At 46.2% G+C, this 21,177-nt stretch overlaps 1 protein-coding gene across 1 annotated transcript in view; it reads right to left on the minus strand.

Moving 5' to 3' along the window:
- Positions 1-21,177, minus strand: part of tex2 (testis expressed 2) — a 29,993-nt gene that overhangs the window by 3,762 nt on the left and 5,054 nt on the right. The window contains exons 3-11 of the mRNA XM_071516221.1: positions 9,327-11,115; positions 7,144-7,344; positions 5,841-6,204; positions 4,678-4,973; positions 4,339-4,482; positions 4,052-4,151; positions 1,899-2,019; positions 1,059-1,175; positions 545-754 (exon numbers count right to left, since the gene is read on the minus strand). Coding sequence (XP_071372322.1) covers positions 545-754; positions 1,059-1,175; positions 1,899-2,019; positions 4,052-4,151; positions 4,339-4,482; positions 4,678-4,973; positions 5,841-6,204; positions 7,144-7,344; positions 9,327-11,090 — 3,317 coding nt within the window. The 5' untranslated portion in view covers positions 11,091-11,115. The remainder of the gene's footprint in view (positions 1-544; positions 755-1,058; positions 1,176-1,898; positions 2,020-4,051; positions 4,152-4,338; positions 4,483-4,677; positions 4,974-5,840; positions 6,205-7,143; positions 7,345-9,326; positions 11,116-21,177) is intronic.

Consider the following 21,177-nt stretch of genomic DNA (forward strand, 5'->3'; position numbering starts at 1 on the left):
AATGCAAAGCGTATTACAATTCAGTTGTCAATAACATCTTCACCCCGCACCACTCCTTCTCTACAAGCATGCCTGTATTTGACCAGCAGAGGGTGCAGTGTTATATTCTTAATCCAGGACTCCCATACACTGACTACACTGCAACGCATTTCCTCCTTAACAAATCATTTAGTCTAGTATTCAGTCTCAAAATCTTATTTTTCTGAAAACAAGTGAAAATTTTGCCAATAGGGAGAGATAATTCCACTTGTTTCCAATGCAACTTGGAAACAAACATCAACTTGTTTAAAGATTTTTTTTGAATCAAACATCATTTTCCTGACACTAGTGGAGTGTTCTGCCTTACTCTACCTTGTCTCCTGATATTGACACTTATTCCTAGTAAATTCCTGGAACCGGTGAAACTTTACTTGTTTTTTTACTTGTTTTAAGAAAAGTAAGATTTTAAGACTGGAAATGAGAGTAAATTACTTGTTTTTTGCAGGGTATATCCTAATAATATACACACATTTTTCAATATTCTCCCCCCTAGAAGTGAACGTACCATATCCTGTCGGTGGGGGGAGGTGGGATGTTGACGGCCAACGTCCCGCGGCACTCTTGCACCTCCACGGTGAGCAGCAGGGGTGTATTGGACACCTCCTCCATCTTCTTCTTGATGAACTCCGTCTCTGTGGCCTTCTGGAAGTATTTTGACTTGGCTATCTTGTCCACAAAGCGCATGATCTTGCTGGGCCTGTGGCCTCCCACATAACTAAGTGAGCAGAGAAGGAGGATGGAAAAGAAGAGGAGGGGAGGCAAGGAGTGAGTCAGATTCATCATTTATTCATAACAGCATCTCTTGCTACTCAGCGCCCACGGTGGAGGGGAGTGAGTGGGTGCTACATTATATCAGCAGTAAGCTTTCAAATGTGCAGGTTGAAGTGGCTGGGTAGGCGGGAGGGTGGACCGACAGGGCAGAACATTCTGCTTCAGCACATCAGTGCGAGTAAGCTTCTGCCCATTTCCATTCTAATTCAGATGCGTGATGATGTCAGTGCAAAGAGACACTTGCTTACCCCTCGCCTCCAGGAAGAATGGCTTTATCAGTCAGGAGTTCTGGGGGATCCTCCTCATCAGATGAGCCGGCACTAGAGGATTCCTCATCGCTGTCTGCCAGACAGTATGTCCGAGGCCTGGGCCTGTCACACACACACACACACACACACACACACGCACACACATTCATTATTACAATGTCAGGCTCTAATGGCTTTTCACAGAATCATTAACCATTAAAACAAAATCCCATTTAATACAGCTATGCAAATTTTGCCAATTTATGTTACAATGTCCCCATTGCTAAATATCTCAGGGAATGGATCTATGCTAAATCACACTGGAACAGAAACTGTAATCTGGAATACAATTTATTATTTCAGTGACAGGCGTCTATTCCACAACTCACCAGTCACAGGACAAATCCAGTGATAAGCATCCAGAGAGGATTAGTACATGGAAAGAAGGGAGAAAGAGTCAACAGAAAAAGGAGAGGAATAGTGAAAAACAGATCTGACAACTAATATGGCTCCAAATACAAATCCACCCATTTAGCATCCAGCTCAGAGTTGTTTGTTACATCTAGGAATCGATTCTTTGTTTGACAAAAGAAGCTAATCCCTCCAACATCCTCTTATTTTGGCCCAGTCACTGAATATGCAGTGCAATACAATAACAAAGACAAAACGGGGGACTGATGATAAGCTGTGAAGGAAAAGAACTATATGAAAGACACTCAAAATCTTTAAGACTCCAAGATTTAAAAAAAAAAAATCTAACTCCATTTTATAAGCCTCACCATAACCTCACACAAAAATGCAGTAAATGCAGTAAATGCTGAATGTATTTCAAAGCCTCACCACTCTTTCCCCTGCTCCCCTATCCCCTCGCCCTCCTTCCCCAGACGGGCCAGGTTCATCTTGGTCTCCAGTGTCATGAGGAAGGAACCTGTGTAGGAGATCTCCAGATCAAACCACAGACCTGGAAAGAGAGGGAGAGAGAGAGAGAGAGAGAGAGAGAGAGAGAGAGAGAGAGAGAGAGAGAGAGAAAGAGAGAGAGAGAGAGAGACTGACAGAGAGAGAGAGAGAGATGTCAATGTCATGATTCCAACCACATTACACATCCTGTTCTGATGTCAAAATGACAATAGTTTTACATCATGTTTTACCACCATTAGCACCATTGTTCAACTCCCAACAAAACCACAACAGGGTCAAGCTCACAGACTCTGTGAATGCTATTTCTGTGGACAAAACAGCAGTCTCCTGCCTCGTTTCTAATTGCAGCGTGGCCCCCCTGCAGAGCTGCCAGGAAGAGGATTTATCCTCCAGCAAACACTGGAAAGGTCAGCTTGGGGGCAGCGGCGCCTCCTCATTGGCTAAGTTCGACAGGCTACTTCCTGTTCACACATCACACCTCTCAGCAGGGGACGGGAAAGGGATCCTGATTTCGACTCCCCTGCTGTTTGCTCAGTGAACCCTAACCTCTACAACTGAGCCTGCTAAGTGCGGCTTATTTTTGCTCTATCTCAATCATCCTTCCTCTTCATTTCCCACTCTCCATAAATGCTCATTGATTTGTGTGTGTGTGTGTGTGGCAGCGGTGTCAGAGAGACGCTAAATGACACCATTAAACCAGACCACGTCACAAAGTGTCTCCTCGCCCCTGTCTGGAACTTAGACACACGATAGAGAGAGACAGTCTGGAGGACCCTATTAATTTTGGAGTAATCAATATAATCTGCACCATTCGTACATGTCCATGTCCGTGTGTGTGTGTGTGTGTGCGTGTGTGTGTGTGCTTCTGCACAAGTGTGCGCAGTTAGTACCTCATGAAGCACAATATGAACATTCTAAGTCCAGTCTTCCTAACATTAAGGACTCCAATAGTAAGGACTCTCTCGGTTCTCTTCTTCTTCCCGCCATCAGCATGAGAGCAAAGAGATATCTATAGCATATGAAATGAAGTATAATGTAACTATAGGAAAACGTGCATAGATAACTGCCAAGTTTTACATGCAGGAGCACAGAGCTACTGGAGACACTATTTCCACAAGGCTAATTATGTGCTGGGATCAAATGATAATGCTTGGTAAGTAGACCTGTGGGCGTATGGGTTCAGTAAGACAGAACGTATTAATGAGCCTTGGAGACTCAGCCATGGAAACGTGGCTAACAGACAGGAAAAGGAATCGTGACTCGCTCCTACCACTTCATAGGAAAAGGTGCTGAGACTCTTGCCAACTCTCTTAGGTGGGCAGTCATTTGAGAAGACCTGGATATTCCCAAGATTAGATGTGAAGGATGTAAATAAGGCTACCAACCCAGAAAGCGCTGAGGAAGTTAAGAACGTACAGAAAAACCTCAACCCTGGCTCTAGCACTTAATAACTGAAACAATACACCCCTCCCTCTCCCCTTTTCCTCCTCCTGCTTTTCCTCCTCTTGATTTTCCTCTTCCTCTTCTCTCATCTACTCCCCCAAAACCAGTCGACTCTGTGAGGATTAATAAGCCCTGCATCTCTGCATTGTCTCTGGGTGTTGAACGAGTCCCTTAGCTGGGGCTCCAGGCAGGCGGCAGGCAGGGTGAGTCAGTGTCTCAGTAATGGATGAAGGGGACCCAGGACGTGAAGTTTAATTACTCTGGCTAATAGAGCGAGGCGCGCAGAGGGGAAAGTCAGAGAGGGGTTGGAGGATAGGGGAGATGTCTTAATCCAGACAGAAGAAAGGGTGAGAGAGGGGGAAAGATGGAGGGAGGGAGGAAAGTAAAGGGAGAGATGGAGGAGATGGATAGATTGAGGGGAGCAGAAGAGGGAGAGCATGTCTCAATAGTCCATCAGACAGGGGAGAGGGGGAACTGATAGACGCATGCATGGCTAAGAATTATGGATGGAGGAGAACACAGGAGGAGGGAGAAGACTGTGTAATGAAACTATGAACTGAAATAAATCTCCATTGTAGCAGACTAGCCAAGATGCTCAGTGAATAACATGACATAGTGTAGTCTTTTCCTACCTTGATGGTCCACAGAGGGTTTGGAGGCATGGAGTATCTTAGGGATGGCAAAGCCCATGTCTAGCTCTGTCAGAGTCAGCTCATTCATAAAGTATGGCAGCTGAAACACACAAAAAAGTAAAAGAATAAAGTAAAAAATATTTAGACTTACTTGTGGATATGATAAAAGTTTGCCAACAGAATTGGACTGATTGGAGTGATCACATCAATCAAACAAACCAAAAAAACATTGTTGTGCCTTTGTGGGTATAGATGTATATTTGTGCAGTAGTAGTAGCACTACCCACCCTGATCTTACTGAGCTTCATTTGGATTTTTTTGGAGACTACGTTGGCCCAGTACTTCTCTCCCAGGAAGTCCCAGAATATCCTTCCCAGTAAAGCATTAACCCAAGCCTCAGGCTCCACATTCTCTGCTGAACTCCTGGGCATCTGAAGGAGACACGTACAGCTGTGTGACTTGAATTTTCTTGACATAATTTTAAGCTAATAAATTAAAGATACTAATACTTAAAAAGTTAGTCAGGACAAGCAAGAATAAAGACATGGCAGCTGTTCAAGGTCCAGATCAAGCCTGTGTTTAACCCCATGGCCCTTCAGCCTTTCCCCCATCCCTCTATCCCCTACCTTCTTGGTGGCTCTGGGGCTGCTCTCAGGGCTGTGTCCGGGGCTGCCAGTGGCAGTTGGGCTGCCCAGCGGTGGCTGGGGGTTGACATACTTGGCCATGTAGATATTATAGTCCAGCAGCATCTTCTGCCTCATCCCTCCAGCAGACCCACAGGGCAGAGCAGAGGAAGGGTCTCTCTGGCGAGGCTGAGACTGAGGCAGCTCCTCCAGGCTTCCCCGGCTGCTGCTCCTGCTGTCGGCCTCCAGACCTCCGCCAGACTGGGTGCTGCCACTGCGGCTGTGGGAGGGCAAGAAGGCTGAAGGTGGGGTGTGAGTTAGGGATTTGAAACACAGGGGATAAGGGAAGGGAATGGATGACAGAAGGAATACAGGGTGGTGGGGAATAAGGGAGATACAGAGGGGAGGATGGGTTGATTAATTTGATACAATTATGCATCAATGGGCACACATCCTAATGAAATAAACTGTGCGTCCAATCAATGCATCACATTTGATATCTACATAATGCATGTTCAACACGTTCAGCAGGCTTGGATAGTTAGCATCTATTTTGCATTCATTTACTCACAACATATTGTACTGCAACACCCAGTACCAGCATGCCTCACACTGGATGATACACCAAACCATCTCTCTGACTCATACTCGTCCTGTAATAATCATATTCAACATCAACTTGATATTGGAAATCATCTTTCCAGTAATCCTATCCACCCTGCACTGGCCTGTGTCCGCCGGCATTACAGCGGCCCATGGACACACAATACCAGTGTTTCCTTTTGGATTGGGCCTTACACTCGCAGGCTTATATCTCACAGTGGAGGCCAGTGCTATAATATGGTGCGTCTCAGTGCATGTAATCCTCCTGACCCATTCACACTCATCTGTTGGCTCAGTTGAGGGGATTGGCAGTCCCTAAGCTGGGGCTTATGCACAGATCTGATGGCTGTGCAGTTACATACTCCAGAGAATGGTTAGTCAGACTGTGAGTCGTGATGTGTGTCTGTGTAAATGTGTGTGTAAGATTGTGTCTGTGGGTGTGTGCGAGTGTGTGTGAAGGGGGGAGAGAGTGAGGTAGAGAGAGACATAAATGCACATGCATGTGTGAGTTTGCGTGTGTATTTAGGTGTGTGACTGCGTATACGGCTGAGTGTCGTGCTCACCACTCTTGCAGATGCCAGGCAGACTGCCACTCCTCCCCTCTGACTTAAACCGGGACGCCAGCAGAAACCTGCGGAACCACTCCTCCTTCTCCCGACCTGTCCTCCCAAACAGGTAGATTATCAGATCCCCGCCTCCCGAAGCCGGTCTCTTGGTTTCCTCTCCTGCTCCCGGTGCTTCAACCTTCTCCAACTTGTCCAATCTGTCCAGCTTCTCACACACTCCGGCTGACCTCTCCTCCCCAGCTTCGACCCTCTCTCCCTGGGCCTTGGACATGAAGTCCTCCTGCTTAGCCAGCTCAATGCAGATGGGGTACTTCTTGTTCCAGACTCTCTTCCTGGCCAAGCTCTGGGGCACCAGGTGGATCTGTGGGACAGACGGACATAGTTTTTTTTTTTTTATCTAGACTAGTCCACATACTTGAGAAGCCAGGCCAACCATAATTTATACCATTACTTTATTAGACAGATTAAGAACTCAGGGTGTTTTTCTTTTTGATAGAGTCCCATGTTGAAATGAGGACAAACTGTGCAGACATAATTTGAGTCCAAGATTAATTGGTACTCATGCAATTTTGTAGAGCACATTGAGACTATACACATGGTTTGAGAAAGACAATATCAACTTTAGCCTCCATAAGCGTGCATAACTTTTTACTGCACTACACTGTTGCTCCAACCTTGGGAGGAATTATTTAGATTTTGTTGCCCTTTTTTCAGCCATTTGAAGGCACAAAGACTGATCTGGCTACTGGTCATTTTAGAGAAATTAATTTTATGTCACAATACTCGGCAGGGTTAGACGTCGGGTAGATGCACGATGGTGACAACTAAAGTGACTACCACTGCATGACACACTGGAACGACAAATGGCATGTTACTGTTGTGCCTTAAGATATGCAAAACCATACGGTCAGGAAGCATAAAAGCCCACAAGACACACAGCCATGTGTACAGGGCCATGACATTCACTCCCTGTTTACATGGAGTGTGTGACTCTGAAAATGAGTAGCTGTGTCACTGAACATGACCTATTAGCAAGAACACACTCAGACACAGACAAATATGGGGGGACGTGTGCTTGGTGTCACTGTCTGTTAAGCTCATACTCAAGTACCCAAATATACAGACATGCCAGCACACACACATATACACACACATGCTAAAACACAGTAATATTCCCCTTGTTTCTTTCCCTATCTCACACACATAAACACACTCATATCTCAAGCCCACACAAGCATACATGGCAAAACTTTGGCCTCGCTCTTTTTTTGTGGACCGCACACACCCACAACCACCGCACCTTGCTGTCGGTCAGGTCGTAGATCTTCTGGCTGATGTAGGTGACGTCGGGTTTGGGCTCGTTGTGTGTGGCGCGGCGGGCGATGTTGCGGTTGGGCTTGGACAGACGCAGGACGGAGCCCTCTAGGCGGACGTAGACGGAGTGGGTCAGGGTGGCGTGGTACATCTCCGGGTCGTAGCTGTGGATCTCGTTCATCCAGCCCTGGGTGTGGAGGGGTGAAGGAGAGGATTACTCACTGACACAGACTCAAAATGAATTCTCACGGCGCACATATACACATCAGGCGCCGAGTCAAATGCTGAGGATTTAGGGTTATAAATTTACTCAACTGCACTGTTTTTATTTTACATTTAGTGACTAAAGTATTGTATAGTTGACTTTCCATGTGGTTATTGGTGATTTGATATTGTATTAAATGTAGTTTTTGTTAGGATTATTTCTATTGTTGGTACGTACGTCTAGTCATGTGCCATGTTTTTTATGGCTTGGTCTTCCTTCTGTATTAGGTACTGCGTATCGTGTGTATTGTGTAGTGTGTAGTACCAACCTCATCTATTCTATTCTATTCCATTGTGTTCTACTTACTGTGCGTACATACAGGGAGATTTGAAGGACGATGAAGGAGGATGGTATCCTGTAGGTTAGCATGTTTTAAATGCATCCTCCTCTTCCAATATACTATAGACTTAAGGGAAGACAATATTTCACTGCCCATTCCTGCTCTTGATAAATATGAAATCACACTGTCCTAAGAGTATTCTCTAGAACCAGAATCAAATCACATATACTGTATGTCACCGCAAACATCAGCAGTGCCACAACGTTCATACCATACAACAAAACATATCAGCTGAAGCAGGGCATGTGGAAAGGCATTTGAAATGGACTTCTTGTTGATCCTCTGAAGAAGAGGAGGAGGAGGAAGATTATGCAGACTGGATGTGAGTGTGAGGTTTGTCCCCTCTGCTGTTGCCCTGCTCTGTGTGCGCTCTAGGGTCTATCATCCATATGCGCTGCCATCATGTTCCGCATGACTGCAGCGCTCCCCTCTTGGAACAGCTGTGCCCTCTAGGCATAAGGCCCTCCTGTGCAACAGCTTGGCGCCCACTAAGGCTAAACACTCACATGTATGCCGCCACCCCTCCTCCCCCCACCACACACACACACACACACACACACACACACACACGCTTACATAACTCCTGGCTAACTGCTAAACGTTTCTCCTCTGGAAGAGTTTCCACTACATTGAGTGAGTTTAAAGGAGAATAGGGGGCAAATGGTCTGGCTCTCTCATCTGATTGTTTGGTTCAAGGCAAAACTGCAGAAGTCGCTGGAAAAAGAATGTAATATAACCTCAATATGTTGTTGCTGGTCCCCATGTGGTTGTACACAGCATAATTCTCATCCAAACTGCTGTTTTATCAATCCCAAAGGGAGGCTCTGTGTGCAAAGCCAATTGAATTGAAACAACAGGGGAAATTTCAGTGCTTGGCTACAACGTCAGGATGGTAAAATGTTAGTGAAGAACAAATAGTCTAAAATAGATACAGAAAAACAGCCCAGCGAGTTACTTTTTTCTGATTGGTGAGGGACAATCCCACCAACTACAATAAATGCTTGATATTGAGTAGATAGCTGGAATTTGCTAATTTTCAGACATTAGGTATCCTGTGCACTATATGGTATCTACACTTAGCATAATTTCTCCAAGGTACTGTTATGTAAATGCAATGCACTAGGCACTTATCGTGTCGATGCTATCAACATGTGTACATCCTGCAAGGCTAAATCTAATATAGGCTGCAGCTGGGGGCCATCTATTTCAGGTAATGACTGTTGGCTACAGAGAACAAAGTCTGTGTAACTTGCCTTGAATATAATTTGTCTATATATAGCAACAAATGAAGATAACCACCATTTGAAACAAGTGCAAATCTGTACAGTAGCGCAAGATCTTCAAAATCCTGATGCAAAAGCCTGCACTTTGTTGGGTAAGTTAGGCTAGAGCAATATCAGTGATCAAACATATATCTATCCTGGAGAGCTGCTTAATGTTGAGATCTTTTTATAACCCATGTAGCTCTCATATTGTGGAGTTCCATCACGTTATAGTGTCGCCTGCTGTATGATAGCAGTGGTGACATCACAGCCTTGGCCATCCTTGCTGTGCTTTGTCTCACCTTGAATATGCCTGGTTCCTTGACATCCAGCTGGGCCACGTTCCAGTGCTCCACCCTCCGTCTCCCTGAAGAGGAGCGATGACTTGAGGACAGCCAAAGGACCAGGATGGCCAACATGAACCCCGCCACCATCCCATGCACGATCGCGCATACATACGGTGGCATGGGCAGGACCAAGTACCAGTACACCAACTGTGTCAGGAAGATGAGGGCAGTCACGGGCACAGACTCCGCCACCTCCTCCTCTTCCTCCTCTTCCTCCGTATCAAGTTCACTACACAACCCTGTGCTGCCGGTAAGGGGCTGCCGCGACCCGGGACGATCCCCGTCCGGCGTCTCCGTATCGGTGCACAACTCAAAGTCTTCGCTGTAGAGTTCACAGAAGTCCTCGTCTTCCTGCCGAGCCACCAGGGCCGACATAGAGCAGCGGCCCAGCGTGAGAGAGGGAGACTTGGAGAGAATGGAGGAGGAGGCCTGGGCGAGGGCCGGAGCTGGTGCCAGCGACGGGAAGGAGAAAAACACGGAGTCAGGACCCTCGCCGGTGGGAGTCTCCTCCTCTTCTTCCCCTTCACCCCCCTCCTCCTCCTTGATGCTGTAGTTGCTGTTGCCGTCCGCGTGCCCGTTCACGGCTGTCACGCTGCTGAGCTCCGACGCGCTGGAGGAGAGAGATTTGGCGCGGTGGATGGCACTTCCCACAGCTCCCGCGCCCGCTGTGCCCGACTCATCTCCCATGATCTTACTGAAAAGCTGCAGGGGGTCGGACATCACCTCTGACAGCCGGCGCTTGGTATCTTCTATCTTGGCCTCCACCTCTTGGACCTTGAAGAAGGACCTGCCATCTGGGGACGTGAGGGGGGAGGAGGGGGCTGTTTTGGAATCCCCCCCCGCCTGGGTGATGATGACAGTGCCGGTGGACAAGCGAGGCTGGGAGAACTGCTTGAAGAGCTGCATGTTGCGACGCGATTCCGGCGGTGGGCGTTGGGATGGCTGTGTCTGCTGATGATGGTGATGATAGGGATGAGGAGGCCCCTCCTGATGTTCGGGCTTGGAAGTGTCCGTGGAAAGAGACTTAACAAAAGATTTCATTAAGTGTCGGTGTCGCGCGTGGGCAGGTGGTGCGGCGGCAGACGCGGGCGTGCTTTCCCGAGACTCCACATCGTTGGAGAGGGACCTGACCAGGCTGAGGAAGGGCTTGGAGGAGGACAAGGCTGCGGACTTGCAAGGGGAGGAGGAACTGGAGCTCGTGGTAGGGGGATTGGCCGAGGGCCGGTCAGAGGGCCAGGAGGAACTGGCCGGAGGGGTGGTGCTCAGGTAGGAGTGGCTGGAGGTGGGGATAATAGTCACGGCTGGAGAGTGCGTGAGTGGGTGTGTGTGCTGGGCTGCGGGCTGCACAGACAGGGTGGTGGAGGACACGGGGAGCACGGCAGCTCCGGGGGCGGTATCCACACCCCCAGACTCAAACAGCAGCTCCTCACTCGCCTCCAACCCCGTGGCGACGCTCTGCTCCTCAGCCCCCGACGTCCCAGGACCGTGAATCCCCCCTGCACCCTCCGGCTCAGGTGAAGCCCCAACAGGACCAACAGGTGCCCCGTAGAGCTCCTCCTCCTCATCTTCCTCCTCCTTCCCCAGGGCAGAGAAGTGGATGGTGATGGTGTCTCGAGAGAGCGAGCGCTGTACCTGCAGCTTGGGTCCGGGGGCGTGGCGGGGGGGAGGAGTGTTAGCATGCTGGCCGCTTCCCCGACTGCCGCTGCCCTGGCTCGTCATCACCACCCTGCACAGGGCTTACAGCCTGGGAGAGAGAAGAGAGAGAGCGGGAGAGAGAGAGATGGAGGGAGAGAGAGAGAGAGCAGAAAGAAACAATTCACTGTTATTAACATTGACTCCCCTCCTCTTTGAAATATTGATGTGAGGAAGAGGGTAGGCAAACACATTGCAGTGCAAATCACCAACGCTAAACAGCTTCAGAGAATCCTACATACACTCCACACACTCCACACGTGGGCGCACGTACACACACACACACACACACACACACACACACACACACACACACACACACACACACACACACACACACACACAGGGCCTCGGACAGAAGAGAACAGCCTTGCAGCTCTCTATTCAGCCTAATGTGAGTAGACTGGGCAGGTATGTCTCTGCTCCCTCCATCCATTAGCGCTCATTATGCAGAGCCGGAGCTGACAGACTGTGTCGCTCTCAGGCCTGCCCTCTCCCGTCTCGCCCACGCCAGCCCCTCCCCGCCCCCACGATGGGAACATGATTAATGGGTTACTTCTGAACATAGAGCCTTAAGGAGAGGTGCCCATCACTTCAGCTGCATTTAACTCCATTCGCCATAGGGGGCACAGTGCAGCTGATGAGACGCTGTGGTGTGGGGAGGAGAAGGAAGGGGAAGACAGGGGAGCAGCGGCTGCTGTGGAGGACAAATCGTCACGCTCAAAAAAACAAACAAAAACAAAAAAATCATAACTCCAGTTCTGATGATGTGCATGTTTTAAGTTCAATTGGAGGATCACATGCTCCTCTGTCTGCTGAGAAAATTCTACCATGCTTGGGTTTAGGAAACAAAGAAGATATACTCAAAAATGCATAGCTGTCAAGCTGAAAACATGGCTGTTTTTCTTATTTACAAGTGCAAAAGCAATGGAAGCCACTGTCTTGCTCAAGCCCACACACATTAAAGCACATGTATTCTTACATGTTCAACATTCATAGTCAAGCGTGGTTGAATAAGGGTTAAAACATAACAAATACATAAGACACACCCTCCCTCCCCCCACACACAAACAAAACACACACGTGCAGGCTGTAATCACACAACAAAGTAGCTGTTAAGCCCCAGTAATCATAGAAACAAGGCATCTATTGTATATTCCCAACACAGCGGAACCAAAGTCATTCATCATGCAGTGATTTCACTAAATGAGGCCTCATGTTGTTATTGAGTTATTGTGCCTGTTTATTCTTCCACATCGCATAGAGTCCATCACCCCCAGTTAGCCTCATCAAACAGACGACGGCAAGCACACACACACACAGAACGATACACACACACACATTCACATATGCACACACAGAGTGTCGCTGGCTTTCAGGTGGTTGATAAAAATGGCCTGTAATGGAAGAAGGGGAGATGGGACGAAACAACACAGCAGTTAGCTTGTGTGATTGTCTGCATTTCTGAGAAAGCCTCGGCGCCCCTCAGGGCTCTCCGGCTGGCACAGAGATTGTATTTGCTGGGATGGAATAACAAAGCATTTGACTTTCCCAGCCAGCCCTTCGCTTGGCTGTGCTACAATGGGTTTTGTGTGTGTCTTTTTGAGTGTGTATGTGTGCCTTGCTTCTGTCATGGCCGTGCTAGGGGCGCAGGAGATCGGGGAAAAAAAACAGCGAAAGAAAAAGAGTGAGAAAAAGGCGAGGGAAAGAAAGAAAGACGAAGAGCCACAGGGGGTCTGTAGAGGCTGCGGACGACCTTTCAGAGACAAGCCTTTGAAGAAGAATTCACTTGGAGACAGAAAAAAAGCCTCCTTCTGAAGAGGGAGAACGGGGCAGAGACGGAGAGAGAGAGAGAGAGAGAGAGAGAAAAAGTGGGGAGGACGATAAAGAGGCGAGATAGCGGCAGAGAGAAGAGAGGAAGGAGGAGAGACAGAGCGGAGAGAGAGGCGGAGAGATGGAAGTTGTTGTGATCAAAGCCTGAAGGACAGACTAAAACAGTGGAGGTCGAGGGGGCGAGAGGAGAGAGAGAATGCTTCCAAGTGTTCCTGGTCTCAGCTTTAGGAGAGCATAGCCAAAAGACACAGAGCATCCCTCACCAAATCACCGTAAAACCGTACCACTGAAGAAGAAGTCACAAAACCGTACCACTGAAGAAGAAGTCCCAAAACCGTACCACTGAAGAAGAATTCACAAATAGAGGAACTGTGAAGACAAACACCCACATTCAAACAGGCAAACAAACCTCTATATCACTTGTGCATGTAGGATCAATAGACTGACACACTTGTCCAATGTGTGATTCCAATGTGTGTTTCCTCACACACCCACAGTTTTGGTAAATTCTCTCATCAAATGCGCCATTGCCATTAAAAGCTGTGTGTTTGTTTTAGCCATTTCTGGATCTTACAAAAGCTTTCACTTGTATCCGATTAGACTGGTGATCCTGAAATGTACTTTAGCTGAGAGGAGAGGAGAGGAGAGGAGAGGAGAGGAGAGGAGTCTGGCAAGGAAACAAGACTCCCATCCAATTAATCAAAGCAAGCAGGGCCACTCTAATCAGCTAAAGCCAGCCACCCTGGGAGAGGAGAGAGGAGGAGGGAGAGGAAGAGGTAGAAAACAGCAGGGTAAAGGAAGGATACAACAGGGAGAACAGGCAGAGAAGAAAGGGAAAAGGAAGAGCAAAGTAAACAGAGGAAGGGGAGACGAGGAGACAAGAGAAAAGCAGAAAGCGGCAGAGAAAAAGGTTTACTGAAAAGCTCAAGCAAGACGAGAGAGAAGATCAGAGAATAAGGGAGAAAAGAGAAAGTTCTTTTTGGAGAAAGAGGCTCATTGTACATGATGTAAGAAACTAGATATTCAAACTAGTCTATTCAAGATGTGTAATGATGACAGAAAGAGGGAAAAGGTGTACCTGCAGGATATTAGGTATGGTAATAAAGGAGCAAATACATCACTGATGCTAGTCTCAGTATGTGAGAGCATGAATGTCAGACTAAAAGCTCACTACTGAATGATAAGTAGTTGTCTGTATTCAGGAAACTTCACATACACATAAAAGCCGACCCAGCCAGTATACAACCATGCGTTGTATACTCATATTTGTATATTAGCAATCCATTAATGTTACTTCATGGAAAATGGTGTATCTTTAGTGGTTACTTCATCACATACCAGTAGTCATGGAATAGAATTTCCAACCAATAATACCATCACATATTTTTGAACAAGCCCCTGCTCCTCCACCCCTCCCATCATATAAAACCTGCAACTTTACAACTTTCAAAGTGACAGAGTGGCAACGTGGGACGGTGGTGCATTTTTGTTTGTGTGTGTGTGTGACCGAATTTTTATTCATTTTTTAGTTAGAAAGATAGAAGACAGATAGAAGAAAATGTACAAAAAATAAATGAATAAATAAATAAGTAAAGCAACAATTTGTAAAAACTGTCAAACATTTCATTGTATGTAACCCCAGCTGCTGGTATTCCCCATCCCAATCCAGCCCCAACTCTTGTACATGATTTTTCAAGAGCATTTTTTTTGGTTGCAGTCCTGGTGGCTTGAATTTATTCACTTTGAAGAATCCGAAATTTGTGACTGCTCAATATTATGCGCAAAGAATTTTTTAACTTTTAAAACAGTCCCTCCCTGCGTTACGTCCCACCGCATATATAATAATATAAACATAAATATATTAAGTTACAGGAGCAAGACACCATCGAAATGCCATCCACTTGCGACTTTAAGACTGAGAGCAAAAGGAAAATACATTGCGTAATCCCACCAAGAAGGAAAGGAGAGAGAGCTCAGAGGATGGAGTCAGATGGAGGAGGAGTGGTGAGGAGGGAGGTGGTGAGGGGTGGGTGGGGGGGTACAGAGTGGTTGCTGAAGGAGAGGCGGAGGCGTACAGTATATGGTCATCAGTGTGCGTCGCCTGCGGTGCATTCCAGCTCGTCTTCTCTCCACTGAATGAACCGCTGAATATCACCGATTCACTCCTTTCTCTAAGAGCCAAGAAGAGCGCTTAATTGATTTAACACACCGGGCTGCGCTTCAAAAAACAGTATTCGCTACAGTCTTGTGTTTTTTTTCTCGCCTTTTCACTCCTATTGAAACCACAGCTGGTATAGGCCTGACAGATGCTGCAGCGGATTTCATATATGCCTACTTCATGGTCTTTTTTTTTTTTTTTTTGGTTTGACAGATAGACAGAGACTCACCTGGCCCCCCCTCCCCCCTCTCTCTCTGTGTTTGATGGATGGGTAGATACTTCTGGACTGTCACGCACACTGACAAATATCAGGCCCTGTGGACTAAGGAGAGGGAAGTGGAGTTGGGGGGGGGGGGGAGTGTCCCGGTAGCTCTATCCCTGTGAGGACCCACTGTCCTTATAAAAGACAAAGAGTCACACAACACATGACAGGGAATGGGTTAGACTTAAGAATTTAGCGGTTATGGTTACTGTAAAGGTTAAGGTTGTGAATGAATGTAAGTCCACAAGCATAGCAATTAACATGAGCATTTGCTTTTACACTGTATGTGTCCAATATGAAACAATGTGCTTTTTTTGTGCTTTTTTAGTGCTTTTTCTATGCTAAATACCTCCAATAGAGGAATATCATATAAATAGTCATTTCTATCGATTCTGAATATATTGTAATATCGATAATTGAGACATTGCTGTTCACTTCACAAAGTATGACCTGAGGTTGACCTGTTTGGATCAATAGAGTTGGGAGTCTGTCTCCATAAGTAATAGAAACCATAGATTCAACCTTCCAATATGCTAGAGGTGGAGGATGGAATAACAGACAGCGCTCATGCCGTGAGAGAGGAAGGTGAGAGAAGCGTGAGATGGAGAGGAAACGGAGGAATAAATGAACGACATTGTGTGGTGCCAAGATCAATGGGTGTCAAGCAGAGTTAAAGGTGCATTAAGTGAGACTTTCACTATCCTATAGCACAAAATGACCATAATATATCTGGAGGGGGGTTATATAAGGATGATCAATTACTTTGTTGAAATTTCTGGCTTTCAAAAGCTCGATTTTGAACCTGTCCATGTTGTTGCAATTCCTTGATCACACATAGAGATCGGCAAAAGTCATAAATTAAATGATAGTGTGCAGATCTGACCTTGTGTTACGGTGTATAAAAAGTCTTGACACAATGTGGCCTGAAATGAGAAGCACTCACTGTATTATCTATGCTGTTCCTGACCAGTACCTACAATGATTTCTGTTGAAGTACATAAACTTAGGTTACACATCAATGTGTCAAATTACTAAAAAGGGCTTTTTCCTTGTAGGATCATATAGAATGATAAAAATAAGAAAAGAAATGAAGGCTAGCGCCGGGAACACGGTGAGTGGATGAAAACGCAGAGCAAGTCGAGTAAGAAGCGAGTCGGCGAGGCATTAAAAGGGAGGGTGACAGCGGGAAGATAGATAGGGCGAGACAGAGAGAGATGAGATGAACGAGGGATGAGAAGAGAGAGAGAGAGAGAGAGAGAGGGAGGCTGACGGGGAGCAGTCGATTGTCACTAACAGCCCAGAGACACACACACACACACACACACACAAGCCTGACGAGAGTTTTCTCACTAATAGGCACGCACGCTCGCAGGCACACACACTTACACATGCATACACACAAGAAATGAAGCTCCTCTGTCACAACAGTACAGAATAGTACTATTGAATAGTACACAATGGTATAGAGGCCTAGACGTAGATGCACACAAACACTCACACAGAGAGAGAGAGAGAGAGAGGGAGAGAGAGAGAGAGAGACAGAGGGAGAGAGAAAGAGAGTCAGTTAATGAGCAGAAAGCAGGTAAACCAGGTAGAGGGTGAGAGAAATAGAGACAGGGAGAAAGACAGAATGAAACAGAAAGAAGAGAGAGAGAAAAAGAGAGAGAGAAAGAGAGAGAGAGAGAGAGAGAGAGAGAGCCTTTGCCACCCAGCACAGTACAGTACAGACCACAGACAAACACACACAGAGTCACATAATAAGCAGAGAGCAGGTAAACACACTGCAGGGCTTCTTTTCATGCTCCACTGCTCTCTCCTGGGAACGCAGGTTCCAGTCGTCACTAATGCCCTGGTTACACCACACACATACACACACACACACACACACACATAAATATATATACACAGATGCACACACACAAGTGCAGCGAGGGCACAGTTAGGGGAGAAATTACAAGAAAAACAACAACCTATGGTAAAGATGTTGACTGGTCGTCTCTATTTTGCCTCAATAAAAACACCAAAACAAGGCAGGAAAATAGACAAGGGGGGGCTTGAGAGAGAGGAGCTGTGAAAGATGGAGAGACTGCGGGTGACAGGTGGTTTACTCTTCCCACATCATCTCTGCAAGGAAACATGAAAGCCGAAGGTCATCCACTCCCTCTTACCAAGGAAACTCTGATCTGACTGCGACCGTGAGTAAGCAACAAGCGCAGTTCTTAAAATAGCACGGGGGTTGTCGAGGTGTTAGTCCCACAACACAGTCCCAGCCACTTAAAGCTATAGCTGGAGGGCATAGATAGATGGAGCAATGAACGGAGGTGGAGAGAGAGAGAGAGAGGACAGGAGGAAGGGAGGGCGAGGACAGATAAGTGGTCCTCTAAGGAGAGGAGACTCACTTTCCAGGCAAAACAAAAATAAAAAAAATATGACGCATGCACAAAGTCATGTGTGTTGACTGCTCTTTTCACACCCCTGTGCACTCACAAATAGACACACACACGCCAACACACATTAGGGTTTGACCAACATGGGTTTTTGAAGGCTGATGCTGTTATTTTTAGACTGAAGTTAATGATAGCCTATAATCAATATCTTTCAAGCTGACAATTTTCATGCCAAAACATTACAAGTATGCAGTGTTTCCCCCAGAACTGTATCACTGGCAGGGTTGCAAAATCCTCTGAAACAGCATTTAGATCATGGGACTCTAAAACTCTCCAGTGCACATAGACAATGGTAGGGTAAACTCTGGGATACATTAGGCCTTTAATTGAAGAATTAATTGAATTTACAAAAACATAATTGAACAATTACATGAAAAAAAGGAAAAGAAAGAAAAGAAAATCTCATTACACGTTTTATAGGCTGTTTTATGTAGCTGTGGTCAGGCAGGAACCACCATCATATCAGCAGTGGACGACATGAAATGGCCAAACTAGTATATTGGTCTGGCCCTAATATACATACACTCAAACTTCCAAATGCACACACACATTCATTGACACAAAGCCTGCTCCAGGGTTTGAGTACACAGGCTGGATGATAGGATCCAGCAGCAGCAGAAGAGTACATCTCTTTCTTGAACCAGAAATACTAGGAAGAGATGCTGTGGTGAGTCTCACTGCTCTGAATCATGCAGCGCTCTCTTAGGGAAGGAGGAGTGAGAAAAAAACCAACAACAAACAGCCAGGCAGATAAAGAACACTCACGCAGTCGCACTGGATCAAACCGGTTTTCTTCACCTCTCTCTCTCTCTATCCCTTCCTCTCTCTACCCCCGAATCTACCATCGACGCGTCAAACATCAAACCTTGCCATGCAGATGATCGGCTGGTTGCCATGCCAACAGCGAAGCTTTCATCTCGTTCTGCTATTATCCCTTTGTCCTTTTGTTTGGCAGCTCCTCCTCACAGTATAACCTTGGTCTTCCAGGAGTGTGTGGAGTGTTTGTTAGCACAAGATCTTCAGTGAAGGGTTCCAGTTGCGTGTGTGTGTGTGTGTGTGTGTGTGTGTATTTCTGTGTGGGATGCGTAGGCGCTAATTGAAAGTGCAAGGAAGAAAAAGGAGAGAGCTCAGATCCAGGAGCCTGCTTGAGAAGAGAGAGAGACAGAAGGAGAGAGAGAGCGAGAAAGAGAGAGAGAGAGAGTGTGCGTGTGTGTGTGTGTGTGTGTGTGTGTGAATCATGTACCACCTTACCATAGATGCAAGAGCGCCTCATCAATTAGTAACCCCTAATTACGGTTGTCACAGCCAATACACTTTCTCCTGACAACTTCAGCTGTTGATGGCAGTCTGAGAGGAAGATGAAGATGTGTGCGCTGCTCGACATTACAGGCTGCAGAGCTGCTCAAAGCGCCAAATGGCCTTTACTCTTCACTTCGATAAATGACGGATTTGCATCGGATATCAATGTCTGGTTCCCGCCTAACCTGATTTGACGGTGCAGAGATCAAAAGGTGGATAGACGCGCAATCCCAACCGCACCCACACGATCTCACACACAACCACATAGGCATCCAAATATATTAAGCAATTCATAATCTGTGTGAAAGCTGCTTGACAGCCAGCAAACAGCCAGAGGGTTGGTATTAGTCATAATCCACCCAATTACATGATGAATAGGGTGATGGAGGGGAGTGAGACAGAGGGGTGGTGGGGTAAGGGGGGGCTGGGGGTGCAAGAGAGACAGAGAGTGAGTGACAGAGACAGACAGAGTGAAAGAAAGACAGAAACATAATCAGTAAGCGTATATATGCACACAAAGCTGAATATTGAAATACTGTAATGCTACTGTCCCATATGACCCTCCAGAGACACGAAGTGGCCCATATTACTTTTAGGATTACTGTGTTACAGAGTGAGTGCCGTCGCACACAGCGTCTGGTTGTGAGCTTTACACACAATCTCCGATTAGTAAGAGAGAGCGATGAAAGGAGAGACAGAACGGGAAAAGGAGGACAAGGAGACAATATCCTGCGGCTGATACAGTAAGAGACAGAAAGAACGAGAAATAGGAATGAATCATAAATATAACATCTGAAATAAGTATTCATGGATAACTATGTAAAGTTGCTGCAAGCCTTCAAGGCGTTTAAATGAGACTCTACAAAGAAGCAAAATTATATTTGTACATTGTATTGTACCCCAAACACCTTCTGCTACACACTCCCAGCATCTGCACTGCCTACCAGACATCATGAAAAGATTCTAGGCGCCAAAAATGTATTTATTTTCCCCAATTTTTTATTGCACTGAGCCAGACGATAGAGGCGTCTGCAAAGAGCCTGAATGGAATTACCATTACAGTTACATTAAACCAGGAAGAAGTAGATTTCTAAGGCTTAATCTGCATATGAAAAGGCGCAATCTTTTCTACATCTACCTTTCTGCATCTGTGGTGACACTGTGGCAACAGTACTGGTGGGAACCCAGCCGGCCAACTCTCTCCTGAACTATCATTAATATAAAAGCTCCTTTCCTCCATCTAAAGTGGCGAGGCCCTGAAACAGCTATCAGCTACTGGCGTCTATACAAGCTCTTAGGTGATTTAACATAAGGCTGTGCATAGACAATCTCAGGAGTAATCCCCCTGTAATGGATAATATAATGACTCTAACTTTTAAACAGTATGACGCAGGGGCGAGTCACGCCTGAGGAGAAGGGCGAGACAGGATGAGAAAAGGAGAGGAGAGATAGTAACGGCTGAGAGGAGGAAGAATAGGAGAGAGGAGGAACAGACTGCGATTGACACACACACATAACATGCACATGTCAAATATACAAAGTCCAGCTTATTCTCCATATTCCTAGACTAAAACTTCCAGGATGCTGTTAGCATATACTGTAGCATAGTGGTAGTATACTGTAACTCTACCATCCAATTAAGCCGATAATTAAAAAAGACAGTGGGGAAAGGTCGTCCAAGGTAGCCTTAAAGATAAATCAAAAATAAACAGCTAGGAAGTACTTTGAATGCAAAATGGGAAAGTGTATTAATGCCACACATAAGCGCACAAATGAACAATGAACAATGAACAAGCGTAAGCAAGGGATGAACACAATAGAGGCTTTTGTGTCTGTCCCTTTGCTTACTTATGCGCTTGCTTACAAAAAGCGCATAATGAGGGCTTGGAGCCATAAGTGTGATTTTGGGCAAATATGAGTATTATATATCAATTGAAAGGTCTCAGTGAGATCTTTTCAGTGCCAAAAGGACACAACTGAAATCATGACCCATAAGTTTTAATTAAACAAAAACTGAAAGCCGTAACAGTAAAAGTAGGGTTTTGTTTGCTGCCATAAGTGCGTAACTGCACTTACGCCCTTTTGACACCAAAACCCTACTTTTGACACTGAACA

Source organism: Centroberyx affinis, unplaced genomic scaffold (genome assembly GCF_046629955.1).
Source record: "Centroberyx affinis isolate AG114_WGS23_722 - 3 ecotype Tasmania unplaced genomic scaffold, CSIRO-AGI_Caff_v1 ptg000395l_1, whole genome shotgun sequence".
Lineage (NCBI taxonomy): Eukaryota > Metazoa > Chordata > Actinopteri > Beryciformes > Berycidae > Centroberyx > Centroberyx affinis.